The sequence below is a fragment of the Coturnix japonica genome, chromosome 1, assembly GCF_001577835.2.
Source record: "Coturnix japonica isolate 7356 chromosome 1, Coturnix japonica 2.1, whole genome shotgun sequence".
Lineage (NCBI taxonomy): Eukaryota > Metazoa > Chordata > Aves > Galliformes > Phasianidae > Coturnix > Coturnix japonica.
In genome coordinates, this window is record NC_029516.1 from 125,296,737 (window position 1) to 125,315,538 (window position 18,802).

The following is an 18,802-nucleotide window of genomic DNA, read 5'->3' on the forward strand; positions in this document are numbered from 1 at the left end:
GAAGAACCTGCAGAACTGGAAACATATATAGTATTCAGTGGGACACCGGTTGGGAAGCTCTAGGAGCAGTATGAAGCCCCTCCTCTTTACTGCAGGAAGAAGAGATGCCACAGACCTCATTAGCGATCCTTGGTGTGCTTTCTATTGTACAAAGGGAGTTTCTTTTCCTACTTGTCCTGCTTTAGCCATGAAAAAGAACTACAGGAGACAAACAAAGGAGAAAACTTCCTCCTGAAGCCTCTAGATAGAGCAGTAAGGTCTGTGATGCTGCTTGAGAGTACGTGAATGCCCACATCAGAATTCGCAGTAACAAAGCCTCCATATTAACAGTACACATCCACAGTGATTTTAATAGCACAGCTTCTGAATCTTACAATGTCGGACCTGACATGAGATGACAGTAATTTCTTTATTAGCTACAAATATAAATTATACCTGGATTTTCTTTTCTTTTTTTTTCTTTTTTTAAGAATAAAAAAAATACCACACATTCCATCTTCCAAAATCAGAATCACAAGGGAAAAGATGATAACCATTTGGAAGCTGCATAGATCATACAGACAGATTGTTTACATGTAACATGAAGTGGTGAGTCATTAAAAAATAAGACTTCTTCTAAGCTGCTCAGATGATTGTCACTACCAAATGGACCCACACAAGTTGCCTACAGAGCCCTTGGAAACTGGTACGTCCTCCATCATTTCACTCTCATTCTCATATGCAGAGTTCCCCATTTAATGCTCAGGAGACTCTGTGGTGGTTTTTTTTTCCTGTTTTGTTTTGGGGTTGTGGCTTTTTTTCTTCCACATAAGCCATTACAGTCTATTTATTCTTTGCTTTTTCCTCTCTGGTGTGCTGCAAACACTCCTCTGTTTGCCCCAGCAGTCCCCCCCCCTTTTTTCTGCCACATAACTGTTTCAGGCACAACAGCTGGATTTTGTCCTTTTGGCCGGTTTGTAGTCAGTAATGTCTACAGTCTGCGGTGGCCCCTCAGCTTTCTGCCGTACGATTATTGGTACAACCATGTCAAACACCGTTTCAAAGAGGTAGTCCACCTTATATCCTGTTTTTGCGCTGGTCTCAAAGCACATTTTCTCAGCTGCTGGCACATCCTTCTCATCCAGCATTTTGTATTTCAGTATCTTCTTATAGAGCGCAATCGCATCCTCCACACGGACTTGTTTTCGGACCTTTGAGCTGCAGCCAGCAATGGCCTTCTCAGGTCTGTTTTCATCAGGTGGCGAAGCACAGTCATCGCTGAGGTCCACTTTATTCCCAACGATAGCAAAGATGCAGTCAGCACTGGCGCTATCTGTCAGTGCCAGGAACCTGTCCTCCAGCTCCACCAGGCTCTGCAGGCTGTTCACGTCATATGTCAGGATGACAGCGGCTGCTCCTCTGCAGTACATGGATCCCAGGCCATGAAACTGCTCCCGGCCTGGCAAAGGTTTAAATGCAACATAAGTTAGTGTGCTGGAAGCTGCATTACCAACCAACTTAATTCAGACCAATTAGACACAATGGTAAGGTTTTTTTCCCCCTTTCTTTCTTTCCCTTAAGAGTGCAACAGTGCCACAGAGCAGCTCAGCTCAATGCACGCTGATTCAGAGCAGGGAATCTGTAAAGATGAGCAACCATGCAAGAGTGGCAAAGCAAACACAACTGCAAGAAGAAAAACAAGCAAACAAACAAAATTGCATATTTCTTTATGCCCCATGAATGACCGACCTTCTCACATAAACATATGGCCCATTGCACCTATACAGTCATTTATAGATGCAAAATACGTTCTACACTGTTGAATTCTGCTACAACTCATAACTAGACTTGATAAACTTGGATCAAAGTTAGCAATTCACTTCTCAGATTCTGAGAGTTGGTGGCAGCCTTGGCTGCAGCAATGATGAGTAGCAGGGTTCAGGATCCTGCGGTCTTGTTTAACATCTTCATCAATGACCTGTATGAAGGGATAGAGCATACCCTCAGCAAGTTTGCCGATGATAAAAAGCCAGGAGGCATGGCTGAATGGCAGCACAGCTTTCTTGTGTGTCAGCAAGACCTGGACAGACTAGATAGCTGGGCAAAGAGGAACCTGAAGAGGTTCCAGAAAGGCAAGTGTTGGGGGTTGATCTGCTGGAAAGCAGCTCTGCAGAGAACAACCTGAGTAGACCTGGTGGATGACAGGTTGGCCATGAGCCAGCAGCGTGCCCTTGAGATCAAGAAGGACAATGGCATCCTGGGGTGCATTAAAAAGAGCGTGGCCAGTAGGTCAAGGGATGCGATCATTCCCCTCTGCTCTGCCCTGGTGAGGCCACATCTGAAGTATTGTGTCCAGTTCTAGGCTCTCTGGTTCAAGAAAGACGGGGAACTTCTAGAGTCCAGTGGAGATCAGTAAGGATGATTAGGGGCCTGGAACACCTCCTGTATGAGGAAAGGCTGAGAGACCTGAGGCTAGTCAGCCCAGAGAAGAGAGAGGCAATCTTCTCAACTCTTATGAATATGTAAAATGCAGTAGTCAAGAGGATGGGGCTAGGCTCTCTTCAGTGGTGCCCAGTGACAGGATGAGGGGTGGTGGACACAAACTGGAACACAGGAAGTTCCATCTGAACATGACAGGGAACTTAAATGAGACAGAGCACTGGAGCAGGCTGTCACAGAGAGGCTGTGGAGTTTCCTTCTCTGGAAATACATAAAATCCACTTGGACGCTTTCCTGTGTGACCTGCTCTAGGGAACCTGCTTTAGCAGGAGGCTAGACTAGATGGATCTCCAGAGGTTCCTCCCAGCTCCTACACTCCTGCAACTGAAAGCAGTTTAGTCGCACGTTACCCATTCCCAGATCTTACATATACTGGCTTTACAGGAAGAGACTCCTGATCTTTAGTATATGGCGCAGTATACACCTATCCCACTTTTTTCCTTTCCTACAGGGAACTGCAGCTTTCCCTACGCATCTACAGCATATGGAATTTTGCTCCCGCACCTTCACTTTTATTCCCAGAACTGGATGGAGAAAAAGATCAAATGCACCACATTTCAAATGCCATCGGGACCAATGTTCGGTCACTACCAAACAAAACTGTGACTGAGCAAAGAAAAGGAGACAGCCAAGAAGGTGACTCCGACTACAGTCTTTCAAACATCATAACTGATTGACTCTTTTCATATAGCCTTTTCACACAGGCCCTCCATTTACAGAAGGTCTGGAAATTATCTGATTACCTTTGTGGGGTCTTTTTTGCAGGAAGCTACTGATCACTAAGAGTAACAGTGTCGTGAAATCATTGCAAATGACTACTGAATGGGAAAGGCAGAAACTCGTGCTTTAAAAACACAGGTCAGTGTACATTAGGAAAACATGAAGAGATGCAAAGGAAGATGCTAAAGATGCTCGGAAATACAAAAACCTTTGCGTGAGTAAAAACAGTGGTATCTTTGTGGCGAATAACTGAAAAGGAGTATAAATGGATGACCATACACAGATTCATGTGTAGTCTCCATTCCTTTCTTGTGACATAAAAAAATGAGGATCTCTCATCAAAAAAGCATGCATGTAGTTAGAATACTTTAAAATACTTCCTTACACAGTGAATAATAGGAAATTACTGTCATATGATATTTCAGCGGTCAAAAGTTCAATGAATGGCATTCAGAAAACGGTTGGACTGGATGATCTTTTAGGTCTTTTCCAACCTTGGTGATTCTATGATTCTATGAAAGCATTAGGCAAAGTTTATAGAGAACTGCATCTGGGCAATTTTGTGTAACTTCTGATTTGCTTTACTCCAGCAAAAAGAAGTTCTTTAACCAGGAACGTGGAAAGAAGAAAAGAAAGAAAAAAAGAAAAGAGATGCTCTTGCTTGGTAAGGGTGAGGAAGATGGGGGTGTAGGGGCGGTCACTGCTTTCCCACTTTTCACTCTAATCCCACATCCAGATTTGTGCTTTCAGTCACACTATAGCTGAGTCTTTAGAAGCCTGTCATTTTTCAGCAGAAGTTTGTGCCATGACCTACTTTGTTTCCCTCAAAATCCCGATTACACTGTGGTCTGGAAGCCACAATGGAACATATATTCTCCCCATTCTCCCACTTGAGATGCCTAAGCTATAAAATCCAGCCCCCACAATCATTTGCTGCAGCAACTGAATAGTAGAACAATACTACTGCTTGTTTTATAGAATTTGTATGCTAATCTAATCTTGTACAATATAATATAAACTATGACACAATTACATTTTAGCTACAAACTGACTGTTACTACAACTAGCATATTGTTGAAAAGGGGGGAAAAAAGCAAAAGGAAGAATTTGCTTTGCATAAGGGATTAATTATATCAGAGGAATTACGGGCAGTCTTTCTCACTCACCCACGCAACACAATCTACTTAAACATGCAGGAAAAATACATAACTCACTTCTGCTTTAATCTCCTTGTACACATCACTTGCAGCACTCAAGGGCTGGAATGCCCCCCTGTAGGCAGAACGTCCCCAGAATTACCCAAAGCATTTAAATTTGTGTTTTGGCTATTCCTGGAGGTGTCAGCCAATGTAATAAAAGCCAAAACTGTATCAGACATTAATGAGAAAAACCTTATCGCACAGTCATAGAATCGTCAGGGTTGGAAGGGACCTCTGGGGATCATGGAGTCCAACCCCCCTGCTAAAGCAGTCAGCCACCCCCTTTGTTGGGTCAGTTATTTCTTGGTCTGGAACCAATGGGTCCCACTCCAACAAGATGTCTTTTTACACAGTCAGCTCACTTAAACAGTAAAAGCCAACTCAAATATTTAAGCAAATTCACTACCACAGAATAAGAAAAGCAACAGAAAAGAGAGGACTTATATCAAATAATTTACAGTCAAAGGAATTGCAAGTACAACCAAATCAACATCAGAGGAATACTAAGGAAACTTTTAAAGCTGAGCAACTAAAATTAACTTCCATTTTTCTTTTTTATTTTCAAATTTTTTGCCTTATTTATATCAGTTTAACAACTCCAATGGGCATGTAATTATCTGCAGCACCATTTGTATTACAGAGGCTCTTCCAGAAAGCACATGCAATAGAGGCATCGCACACCCAGAAGCAGCACAGCCGATGAGCTCAAAATCCAAACTGACTTCAGCACCACAAAGTTCATAAGGATTCCATGGGAGAAAGAAGGGAAAAGCAGACCTCGAAAGAGGCAGGGATGAGAAATGAGCAAGGCTCAAATTGAAGATGGCTAAGAGCAGAGGTGGATGGCTTGGCCAGCCAGCCTCCTACAGCACCCTGCTTGCCGTTCCTTGGGTGAGAGCCCAAGCAGCCTCTGAAGTGTTGCTGATGTTTGGGAGGGTAGAATATATCCTCCAGACAGATCTGAACCCGTTTCTCACCTACCACCTCTTCAAAGGTTTTCACAGCACCTTCTAAAGCAACTCAACTTCCCACACATAGTTCCAAGAAATCCTGCACTGGAAGAACAAGTTTTAAACCCCTCAGTGTTGAGCACACAGAAGAATGCAAAGCAGCCTTTTACCTTAAGTCTTGAGGGAATAAAACACCACAAATACTAAGGAGCTAAAAATGTCTTCCAGAAAGCACTGAAAAACAGTGATGTTGTTATTCTGATGCCAAAGTCTGAAAGGTGTCTGAGTTTCTGAATTAAATATGTAGAGTGAAAAAGTAGGCAAAGGTGAGTGGTACTGCATCTAAAATTAACAAGAGGGCTTTGGAGACAGCCCGTAGGACCAGATCTCTTCCAAGGCTTTTCATTGTAGTTTAAGCAGGATTATAATCCAAGCAGAAGTCAAGAGGAAATAACATAAACATAACATATCTGCTGCGTTTTCCCTTTTGATTTCTAAATCTCTTTTTCTTTTTTTTTTTTCAAGGAGGGTCTGAATCCAAGCACGTACAAAGTGAGACAGAAACTGTGCCTGAAGGAGATAGCCAAGACAGGGAAAAAAAAAATAAAGAAAGAAAAAAGAGAGAGAAATATGATATCCACAAGACAGCACAGAGAACAGCACCAGAAAGAAATGAGGGTTCAGCTGCAGTGAGAAGAAGGTTTAAAGGGTGATCCTGACTCTATTGAGTTGCTTCAGCGGGACCATCCGTGTGATCACAAGTCTAGACAAAGAAGATCCTTCTCAAGAAACACATTTCCTTCTGTTTGCAGATAGAGCAGTAAAGTTATGACCCTTTACATGACATCCAGGGCAACAATTTGGCTAGAAACCAAGCTGCCTGTGTACGTACACCAGGCTATATGGAGACTATCAAAGAACAAGCAATAATGCCCTTGCAGGCTTCAGGAAAATTCCCCTGCCCACAAGTGACCCGGGCTGCAGGGTTCTAACACTTGATGAAGTCAAAGTTCTTCACTTCTCGTTCAAATACTGAAATTTATTCCTTCTAGGCAGCTTTATCATGTTTCCCTGAAAGTCCGGAACTTTATTAAGATGAACTGGACTGTGCTTGTGGTTACCTGGGGATAAAAGTAAAGCCCTCCATCACAAAGGATTAACATGGAGGACGTAAGTAGGAATTAGGGGAAACAAATGAGTCTGAAAACACCAGATAGCTCAATTTTTTACATACCCAGAAGCTGTCTGAATACCCGATTTCCCAATCCATTTGAAATGCCAACATTTGGGTTTGCTCCCAGACAAAATTCCCTACAGAATAAAAGTCTTTGGGGAAGGAAAAACAAACAAGCAAACAAACAAAACAAAAACAAACAAAAAAAAAAATATATATATATGAAGCCACTGAATGTTGAGTAACCAGAAAGTTCATTTAAGCTCCACCTTCACCTAGCAGAATACATTCACACCGTTATAGAATGTAATTGTGCCTATGGAAGCTTCAGAACACACAGACCTCAAGCTCAACTGAAAATCAAGACGCATCGATTTTGTTAGTTCTTGCTGCTCAGAAATTAATCAATGCTCAAGGCGTGAACTGCACTTTACTTCAGGAGCTACTATTTAAGTTATCAAGCTACGGATATCTTGGCCAAAAAAGAACATAATTCAAACACGGGAAAGTACAGATCTTAATACCCAAAGGGTTTCACTTTCATCTTGTAAAGTAGAAAGAGTTCTGTGGGGAAGAAGAAAATAACAGCTGTGTTGGTTATGTGAACAAAGAACAAAGGAAAACAATTCAATACGTTTATGAAGAAAATCCACCAAAGCCAAACTGCCAAGGAAGAGATCTCAACATAGTATATGACTGGGTTTGTGCAGCCCTTTGGAGCTTACAGATGTAGTGTTCCTTAACTCAGCATCACGGACACACCAAAAATAACTGTGTGAAAATGATGGGTGTACAACTGCATTCCGTTCTTCTGTTGTTTACTTACAGATTACACTTTCATTATCCTGCAGAGTTTAGGAGTTGAGAAGTAGCGACTGCTTGCATCTGTTACTAACAAGGAGACAGAATAATTGAATGAGTGTTATTTATTGCTACAGTAATGGTAACCCAAATGATTCAAGGGATAAAACACCTCACCTATGAGGACAAGCTAAGAGAGCTGGGGCCATTCAGTACATCCTACAACTAAAGAATATTGATTCATTTAATGACAAACAGCAAAAACCCGATTTCTTTGCCTACTCCTTCCTCCTCCCCTTTAAATATAATAACTGAGCTAAAAATAACTGGTACACCATAAATAAGTTCTGCTGCCTGTGTTTCACAGGAGGTGACCAAATACAAAACAGGTAAAAGATTTTGCCCCAAAATTGTAGTCATGTCACCTGTCTTCTAAAATAGGAACCTTCTCATAAGAGGATTAATTTTCTAATATTAGCACTTCTTATATTCCTTTAGATATTCAAGCTTATTCCTAGCCTTTTAAACAGGAGAGTCACATTACAAACAAGCTAAAACAAACAATAGCAGAAACTGTGCTTTATTTGTTTCTCTTCTTACGGTTTCCATCAGGAAAAAATGCTTATAACTATATTTTGGCTTTGTTTCCTTTTTTTACTACATGCACACAGAGTGATAATAGCACAGCCCCTCCCATGGCAGCTTTCACCAGCTGGGGAACTGTCACCATCCTTCTCCATCCTTCTGAGAACAGCACTTCCTCCTCAAGACTGGAATGTACGAACTGTTCAAGCAGTTTCAACTGATAGCTTAATGGCTATTAAAGCATCCCTTTGATTAGCGTTTCAGAAGTGATACACTGTGGCACAATTCACATCCAGCAATTCTTCCAAAGAAGTTCGCTTAAATGGGCCTGTTATTGTTAGGGCAAATAGCGCAGTGGAAAGTTACTCAAGAACCACGTCCGCATAGTGCACTCTGAGTCACATGCCAAGGGCCCTAAGGAGTCAGTTAATGATCTACAAGATCATCTGAGTTTTGGCTGAAGATGACGTCTTGTTGCGACAAAAGGGCACGCACAAAAATCCATTTACTGAAAATATCAGAAAAAAGAAAGAAAAATGGTAACGTTTGCTACAGGGTTAGTTCTATTTAGCAGCCTCTGAGGTTATCTTTCTGGATAGCAGAAGCCCCAAAATGAATGCCTAGTCAACACTTTCTTTTACACTAACGAAATGACTCAAAAGACGTGAGCTTAACTCACAGCACGCCTTTGAAGAATCCACAACTAAACATAATGGAGGTTGTCGGTAGGTTTTGTGGGGTTTTATGCTTTGGTTTGCTGGTTGGGTTGGATTTTTTTTATGCTTTTTTTTTTTTTTTTTTTTTTGGACAGTTAACAGTAAGACAGGTTGGAAGAAACGTGATTTTAAGTAAAAGCTTCTTAATCTAAAGGCAGTTAAAGCGGGTGCCTAGCAGCTGACATCTGTACAGCTCAGTCCACCATTATATCCCTCAAAGTACAATAAGTCACAGAAGTGACTCATCCACACCTCAGATACAACAATCACTCGGTCACCTTTTCAGTTCTCATATTAATCATACTACTTAGTTTCAGCCAGGCACTCTTCCAATCCAGCCTTGAAAATTTTCACTCCATAACTGGCAATAAAGACTTCCATTTACTGGTTCCCAAAAACAGACCTGCTGCACACATTTACAGGAGGAAGGAGATGGAGCTAACAAAGAAGAGAGGAAAGAAGAGGATTCACAGAGTAAAATCAGAGATAAGCAAATGTAATCCTCATTTGAGTCTCACCTCCTGCATAACAATGATGATAGATTTCACTTAGCCCTCACCTTGTGATGGAGGAAGAATTTGTGTTTCATAAACCAGCCAGAGCAGTTAATATCCCACAAATCTGCTATATTTCAGCTTTCAGACTGATTTTTTATAAGCTCTGAAAATACCCTCTTCCAAAAAAGAGGGTATTACTTCCTGTATTACTCTACAAGTAACCAAGACCACAGAACAGCGTCACTATGTAGTCACTTGAATCCTTCACAGCTTTCATCGCCCTCCACACTTCATACACTTCTCAGAACAGCTTTTGGGCTCCAGGACAGCACAAAATACCAAGGGTTCAGTTTGCCATCTGCTACCAGGTCACTGGACCTTGTAACAAATACAGACTGTTGCCTGAACAAAATCTAGCTTGGCAGTCAGTCTACCTTCACTTGCAACAGTATGCATTTGTTTAGCCTGCCTATTTTTATACAGAGGCTTACAAGCTGAGTGTCTTTGGACTAAGTGCACGTTCGTGATATCAAATCAGGAATGCCTTCACCAGCCAAAGGAACTGCACAGCTCCTATAAAATGAAGGATGAACACTATCAGAGAAGATCTCTATTCCATACAAGATTTAGACCAGGAACTAATTTAAACTTTTCTGGGGCACAATGGAATCTGTTCTGTTGCATACACATTTTAATCATATGTTATTATAGCACAAAACATTACATAGAAGAATGTTCTTAACCATGGTATACAGCATGTTTTGTGCCAAAAATTTTTGTCCCTGGTATTTCTCTATTTTTAGATGAGAGAAAAAAAAAAAAGCCCAACACACTTCGAATTTACTTTGGAAGAGCTCTGTGGGAAGCAATAGCATAGAGTCCTTAGCTGCTTCACAGGCAGCTATTGCTCAGTGAAGGAAATAAGGCTTGTTACACAGAGGGGCATGGAACCACCCCAGCCATGCAAGACTCAACCCTGGGTTGCGCAAGAAGCCCTTTCCCCATAATATCCTCTGGAGCGCCACTTCATCACCTCAAAGAAACGTGACTCCTGCAGAACAGCAATTCATTTGCCACAATACTAACTCTAAAAGCAGCTTGTTTTCCTTTCCAGTATCTGAAAACTGATACTTTTTCCTTACAACTCCTTCCCACAGAGGAAGAGTCACTACAGATGTTCCCACCTCTATGTGCAGAGTTTGGTTCTGACTCCTTATCTGCAGACAGGAGATCTTCGGAACCCACAATCCCTCTCAATGTTTGCTCTCCAAAAGGAGAGCTGGTCCTTAGCTCAGGCAGGAATGCATGGCTGGGTTTGTTTTAGCACAGCTCAGGGCCCTGGAGATCACTCCACACATGCTGGGTATTTCATATTGCTCAACAAGTTGCTGGCAAGTCAACTTGGCTTCCAATTCACTCAAGCAAACATTGATACAGGTGTGATATTTAAAACAAAAATCAGAGATGGGTGGGGTTAATTGAGATCACCCTCCCTAAATTACACCAAAAAGCCCTCTGAACCCCTATTAGCTCTCAGGGAAGGCAGTTAGCAAGTCAGTGTCTGCCTATACCCACACAGATGAGAAATGCTTCCTGTTTTTCTTCATTTTTATTCCTGTTTTAAAGTTTACTTGGGTTATTCAGCCTCGTCATTAGATATTTTGCTTTTCCCTTAGTCCTTTTTACAACATCCTTTTTAATCTTCTAAATTCCCCTTAATGTTCTTTGATTGTTGTTTTGGGTGTTTTTGTTTTGGTTTGGTTTTTGGAGAGCAATTACGTACACTCCAAGTCACTACAATATGATACATCATACCATTCTTTGAGTGAGGAAATACCATCAACTTAATAAACACATATTAATTAGGGACAGCATGGCTTTGTTTGGGACAGACACTGGTACCCTGGAGCATTTGGAAAGGGCTGCTTTTGCCCTGAATACATTGGCCACGGTTCCTTTTGGAGATGAAATTACTTACTAAGTCATACCTGGACAGAACCTCAAGCATTACTTCCACAGGTTACTTCCATAAACCTAGATCTGGTTGAAGTCTTTTCCAACCCAAGCCATTCTATGATGTACATCATATTAGTAACAAGGGACATAAGCCTAGTCTCACTCAATAGTCATGTTTTTAATTATTAGTTCCAATATCAATTCATTCATAGGCAGATTCTCAATGAAGACCATACACGACTCAATCATGCAGAATTTATCTTCAAGAAAACTACAACTGCTCCTACCCATCACAAATCACAACCAGCTTAAGTTCAGCTGCAGTCTTCCTCACCAGCTGTCTCTGGAGAGCTGCTGCTCAGCAGAAGTCCCACTGACCCAAAAGGCTGTCCTCAGCAAGCACCAAAAGCAGAGCTGTACCAAACAGCTGCCTCCTGGCTCTTATGAGAAAGGCTCACCACATTCAAATAATCTTTATCGCATGGTAGAGGACTTCTGCTCTCAGAACACATGCTGGCCAAGGTGAAGATGTAGCTTTGCATTTCCAGCACTTCTTCCTTTCAGTTCCACTTCAGGCTTCTCTGCCTGTACTTTAAGAGCATATTTAGTACTCACTGCATGGATACATTTAATTAAAGAAACCAAAAGCATAAAACAGGCACAGTAAACATCAATTTTGACTTATAAATGTTATCCAGCCTGGCACAATGGGAGTAACAGTGACACTAAAATCTTTTTTTTTCACTTTAAAGAGGATAGGGAAGCTTCTCTAGGTCAAAGAGAGAAGGCAGCATCTGCCACCGGGCCTCCAATGTTTAACAGAAACCACGAAGATGAGCAGGATGACATGGAAAGGGCACAGAATGCTACAAGAGGAAAGGAGATAAGGGGAACAATAGGAGCATGACACATGGAGCTGTCTGCTGTGGGAGGGAAAGCTGACGGCCTACAGAAAGTCTGATAGAGTGCTTTTTCCTCCTCATAAAAATAAGAAGTAATTATAAGGGCAGGGGCCAGAGAAGGGTGAGTGGTCTAAGGCATTTCCAGTATCACTAAAGATTTATTTTAAGTAAGCAACAGCCTGTAACAGCTTCTCAGGGAAGATTAAGGAAAAAGTCCTCATTTTATCAGTTATTTCTTACAATGTGTCCCACTTGCAGCCACCCAAGAGATTTGATGATCCCTTCTACAAAGCTTAGAAGGTGATGACTCAACTGCATAGAGCTCTTTCTTTGCTTGTTTTGAGGTAGTTGTTGTTTTTTATTACTCTATAAACCACTATGGATTCATTCATGTCAGGATCCAAAATGTTTGCTCTCTTTGAGAGCAAAAGGCAGCAGAAGAAACGGGAACAAATAAACGAAAAACCCTAAAATATAACCATAATATTACTTCTTTCATTCTAGGTTCAGCAGTTAATAGTTGCAAGAGTAACAACAGATTTGTACACGTAGATGACAGACATCACTTTGAAGAACAGAAAGTGAACTTTGAGAACTTCCACAGCATAAAGTGTTGCAAGGAGCAGACAGACAGGGAAGTCGGGCAGCCGAAACCCCTGGGGACACGGGAGGAGAGCTCCATGAAGGTCAGCTCAACAAGGGCACAACACCAGGTGTGCACCTTTTTACATTGCTGTCCTTTAGCGGACTGAGAACGTGACTGTAAGCAGGTTGACCACATAAAGGAATAAATACGCATTTTAGACATTTCTTTGCTAACCATTTCAATGCACATAACTTTTTATTCACGTCCTTCGGGGGGTATACTGCACTTCATTTACTTGCCTCTCCTAGTAAGCCATTGAGATGCCTAGTTAACATTTTTACAGGAACATTTGCCTGAAAGCCTAAGTCATCCTTTGCTTTACAAAGAGAAGAATAAAATCTCAAATATTTAACCATCTACAGATGAATAATTTATATGACTGAAAGTTCTTAAGCAGTCATCAGCTGCAAATGCTAAAACAAACACGTCCTTGCTATTTCAGCAGTAATGAAAACCATTACTTTTAAACCAAGTACACAGGAGCAGCTGGATGGCTGGAAAACACCTCTTCTCTGTATTCTGCTCTTTAGTACAAAATCCATGGTTAGGAATATTAAATCACATAATGAGTTACAGAAAGAAATGCCATTAGATCAGCTGAGGACAGGAGAGGCTGAGAGAACAGGCAGAAGTATTTATACCACATACTTAACTGTTAATGAACAAAATTATTCCAATCTCAAACCCATTAAACTGAAGACCAGAAAAAGAAGAAAAATTGTATTCTCTGTAGTTGAGGTATGATGAGTTACTTTCATGATAGAAAAAAGAAGAATTTGAAAGAGCTGAAACAGGGAGAAGAAGTGGGCTCTCACTGCTAGCAAACAGAAAGACAGGTGTTTAGGCTTGGCAGCAGAGTCCTTCCATGACTGGCTTCTGGATGGCCCATGCAAAGCCCACTTCAACTCCATTTGGTTTCCTAAGAGATGGGACAGATACAGCTGAATATTCATTCACATCTAATGATCTATCTCCCCTTAAAAACAGTATTATGAGGTTCTTCTCTGGATTTGTTTTTTTTTCCATACAAAGATAGCCTAGTAACATTAGAAAATCTTGCATATGCTTTTTGAGTTGGCTGTCCTAAGAGATACTGTCCTCAGTCTCCTGTTCTGAAGCCTGGCAATTTACTTGCATTGACAGTTTGGTCACATTCAGAGGGGAACCCTCTAATCCTTTAACCACCTCTGCTCTCAGTGGTACCACCTGGGTAAACTAAGCTTAATCACCAAGTTCGAGTCTCCTTCTCTAAAACCCTACATCTGCATGTGAAGTTACAAAGTGTAACACGAGCAAAGCAGAGAAAGTAATTTATCACAAGTTGGACACCTGATGATCTAATCTCAGGATGTTCTACACAATGTTCTGATCTAATCAGTCGGACTTGGGAGACAAAAATGACTCTTTATATTCCCTAACTTGTAACAGCCCCAGAAGTATCCACCACAGACCCAGTAACTTTCCTTACAGAGACAGAAACAAAGGTTACTTGTTCAGACGTTTTGCAACACTACAGCATGACCCAGACAAGGAATGACCAAGTTCACCTTCAGTTCAGTAGTGAAACAATGCCATAGGAAAAAATCTCCTGGAAGCTCACGTGCCTACAGGCTTCAACACAAGACTGTACCAAACAACTGCTGTGCACCAGACAACTAAACTATGATACGTAATTGCAGTGTGAAGTAAAAATACACAAATTAGCTCAACTACCAGGAGCAGCTTGGCCAAAGCAGCGTGGAACTGACTGAGAGTCTCCCTAGGTTTGAGATTTGTGCACCATAACGTGTACCTAAGCATAGGTGAATCAAGAAGAGCACTCAACGTACACAAACACTCAAATTGGAAAGCTACAGAACAAACTACCGGTTGCCTATCCTGTACCATGCTCGAAGTAATTGGAAACCTATGGAAGTAACAAGTTGTCTACCCGTATTTTAAGCACCCACTGTCTCCTTCCTTCTGAAGGAAAAAATAGAAGCCTACACAGTCAACAGAAGATGACATGAATACATACTTGTTCTTTAACACTCAGGCCTCGCTTAAGCACAAATTAGCAAAAAAAGACAACGCCTTCTATTACCGAAGCTGACATGGTACCAAGGACTCCAACACTGCAAACCTCAGCTATGGCTTGATGAACATGAACAATGTCATGGCAAAACACCACACAGCTTTAGCCAGGAACAAAGCTCAGGTTACTGATATGATTTGAAGAGTCTCCTTGAAGCATAAAGTCATTTCCCACTTTGGCTAGACCAGTGGAGTCACACTGCCTGATATTATTAAATACCACATGCAAAGCATGGATTTAACGTGGGAGTCTGAATACAGAAGTTACCACAGAGGTTCATACATGGCATTCATCTTGGCCTGTATCAAACACAATAAACAAAACAAATGGTTTAGCCTCCCCAACAACTCGCCACTCAAGAGACAGTACTAAAAATAAACGAGAAGCAAAATTCCTCCTTCAATAAAGCGAGATAGCCATATCTGAGTAAACAACATCTGCAAACTTATCTCCCACTATAGCTCTCCATTTCCAAAAGCAAGAAACAGCAGAATATTGAACAGAGTGGCTACTATTGATCTCCTTCCTTGTAAAGAAAGGACATGTTTTAATTCTACTCTCCTGTTTCATCATGACAGAGGACCACGTTTCCTTCTCACCTACAGGCAATTTTCCAGTTGTTCGCACCAAGTAACTTTAGCCTCTGGGGCAGCAGAGAGACCAAACTATCTGAGCTAACCCTGTACTCCAAAGAAGTGAGTCACACGCCAACCTACGTTCCTCCTGAGAACTTCACCAGTCACCTGCTCCCTGGGAGAAAAACGTGCTGAAGGAAGCGTACGTCTACACTTAAAGAAAAACCAAAGTCAAGAAGCACAAAGACTGAGGAAGGAACCAGAACACTACAGTTCAACTCTGCCTCTTCAATAGCTGAATACTGACAGAAGAAAAGTCAAATCAATTCTCCCATTCAGACAGCTAGCTTAAAACAAGAGGAAGGAAATAAGGGAAGTTTGTCTTTCAAGTTAACTTTTATGTTTCCTCATTATCACACTGCATGACTCTCTGCTGGTAAATTCAAAAGGCAACTTCTGTCTTAAAACGCAATAATTTCGATCACAAAGTGAATTTTATGGCACACTTGTGATTGAATTACTGGTCTGCTGCTTTGTTCCAAGGCACCAAAGCAGGAGACACTGACTACTACCAGTTAAGAAACCTTGCCTCCGGGAGCATTGCTAATACGTCAGATGAACAAGCGTCAAGTCAAAGAGACTGAAAACTAACACACACACAAGTTCTTCTTTTTCATATATTAAGGCATCAGAAAACAGACCTGAAAATCCCAAACACTCTCATAGAGTTGTTATTCATATATTCCACGTACTTTTAAAAGAGGAGCAGAGCTGAGACCACCAGAACTTCAGGATGTGCTTGCAGTACCAGAGATAAAAGGCTACATACTGGCTCAGTGCTGCATGCCACTGATGCCCAGCAGGAAGTTTTGGGTTACTACGTAACTGCTGTCAACACCGTCTAGAAAATTTTATAGCTATACGTAAACACATATAAATACACATACACACGCATATCCTTTGACATCCTTGAGTCTCCAACCTCCAGTTCTTTCACAGGAGGAAGTTATTCTGCTCCAAGAAAACAGCAGCAACCAGGCTGGGTCAGACACAAGGCCATCTAGCCAAGCCTTTGACAATGGAGAAAACAGCCAAGAGCAGATGGCTAGAAAGAGTGTCAAGAACAAAGCAAACAACGCTTCTCTCAGGTATTCTTCCCCGTCTGGCTTATTTGGCTCCTTGAGGTGGATGCAATATCCAAATGACTTTTCTTAATCATCTGATCAGAAAACTGGGAATGTCAAATTACTTGCTGCTATGATTTACATTTATATATATATATATTTATGCAGAAGTTGTTAGACTTGATTATGTATATATATAAATATATATATATATTATATTATTTTATATATATATATATATATATATATAAAATCAAGTCTAACAACTTCTGCACACCCATTTTCAAGGCTTGCGGATAAGAATATGAAAGATTCAGATAAGACTAAGAAGCTGATCTTTCCAGGATAAGGATGGGTGTGAACTTAGAGCCAAGAGAAGTCTCCCACCTAGAATAGCTCATTTGCTTTTCAGACTTAAGTTGGCAGAGCATGCACATTTCCATGTAACAATGCAGCAACGCACACTCTAAACCTTTTAGCACACAGTTTTAATCATTTCTGGAAAAAATGAAAGATATTTCTGAATAACAGATTGAGAAATAATACAAGATCAACAGTGATGAGTAAAACTGACACATATGTTAAATAACTCAGATCGGCACTGGAACTGTTGTAGTACTAATATCCACATATTACTTAACCCACAATCCACCACTGCTACCATGGATAAACTCACCTAACACTCAAACCTTTGCATTAAGGTTTACCTTGTTGCAGCCAAACGCCTAATCCATGTCAGAATAACAACCATCCAAACAGAACATAAAATACAGATGACTTCCACGGAGGTGACAGTGCTTAAAATAACACTGATAAGAGAAAAGAAAACTAAACAAAAGACAACCACGACATTCATATACAGAATACAACATGGACTATAAACATTAGCCCATGCACTCATAGAAACATCAAGGTTGGAAAACACCTCCAAGATCATCCAGCCCAACTGTCCACCTACCACCTATTTCCCCACTAAACCATGTCCCTTAGTACAAGGAACATACTACAAGTATGTAAAAGTACAGTTAACCTTGTATAACTGCATTTTGCTGGAGCAACCCCTCATTTCCTACTCCTAATGTTCTCAATTGCTGTGTGTACAAGTGTAAGGGACTTGGTGAGGCAGGACTTTGGTGGAACTACTGACAGAGCCTTCATCGCAGTTATAGACTAAGAAATGCAAAAAGTAAAGCCAAAGTAGCCAGATCTCCTACACGTCTCCTCCTCACCCTCCAAGAAGTCTCCACGCAAACCCTTCGGCAGTTTCGCTCCCCCTCCTCCTCCTTCTCAGTTCCTGGCACAGGAAAAGCCATGTTGGACTAGATGGTGACACCAAGTGACACAGCAAGAGAACTTCCCTCCCCAGCCTCCCCATAGAGGTACATAGAACACGGCAGGGCTACAGGACGCATCAGTTGCCGTGTGGAACCGTCGCTGAGGAACCGTCCCGTTCGGGCAGCGGGGCTCAGCCCCCACCCGTGCAGCCTCGGCAAGCCGAAGTCTCGCACAAGAGAAAGCCCAACCCACCCGTACAACCCCTCAGCCCACCTGCCGTGTCCCAGATGGAGATGTTGTACGGCCCCCACTGCTTCAGGTAGAAGGCGCCGCCGACCGTGCTGACGGTGTCCTGGAAGCGCCGCTCCATGTAGCGGTGCAGCAGCGAAGTCTTACCCACGTTCATGTCCCCCAGCAGCACCACCTTCCCGTCCGGCTTCTTCATCGCGCCGCCGGGCTCCGGAAGCGGCGGGACGAAGGCGGCCCCGCCGCGGGCAGCACCAACTCGGCGCTCCGCCGGAGCCGCCGCCGCGATCCGGCCCCACTGCGCGGCCGCCCCCGCTGCTCCTCCCCACTCCTCCCACTCCCCCCGGCCCGGCCCGGCCCGGCCCGGCCCCGCTCCTCCCCCGGCCGGCGCCAGGGGGAGGGACTCAGGCGGGAGTTGCGTGGCCCCGGGCCTCAGGCTCGGCCCGGCGAGGAGATGGAGCTGTCCCGCAGGCCTTCGGGCAGGTTCCCTAACTCAGCCCCACTCCAGCTTAGGGGCACAGCTGCAGCCGCCCCTATCCCCTCTATCCCCACAGAGCCAGGCAGCCCCTGTTGAACCGGCCCTCCGCCTACCAGCAGCTCGGGAAAACTTCCTGAGAGGACGTGGTGGGTCTGGGGAGCGGGTAGAGCGGCCGGAGGGGAAGCAGCTGTTAGAGCACGTCGCAGAGTTACTACTAATCGATCAGCTGCTGATCTCTTTTACCGACCGCTCTTTCGAATGGCAGGCACCAGCGCAGAAAAAGCCCATACCAGCAGAGGGATCTTTGCTGTACACACTCCTACTTCATGCATTGATTTACTATCCACATCATAAAAAAAAAAGACCTAAAAACTCAAGTATCATTATTGATTTACAGCATTGCTTG

The 18,802-nt window shown here is 42.5% G+C and overlaps 1 protein-coding gene across 1 annotated transcript; it reads right to left on the reverse strand.

Moving 5' to 3' along the window:
- Nucleotides 1-323: 323 nt before the first annotated feature.
- On the reverse strand, nucleotides 324-18,231 carry RAB20 (RAB20, member RAS oncogene family). The gene is made up of 2 exons (XM_015851441.2): nucleotides 17,946-18,231; nucleotides 324-1,438 (listed from the first exon to the last, which is right to left on the reverse strand). Exons 1-2 carry the CDS (start codon nucleotides 18,115-18,117, stop codon nucleotides 918-920), a joined length of 693 nt encoding a protein of 230 aa, XP_015706927.1. The 5' UTR covers nucleotides 18,118-18,231; the 3' UTR covers nucleotides 324-917.
- Nucleotides 18,232-18,802: the final 571 nt, after the last annotated feature.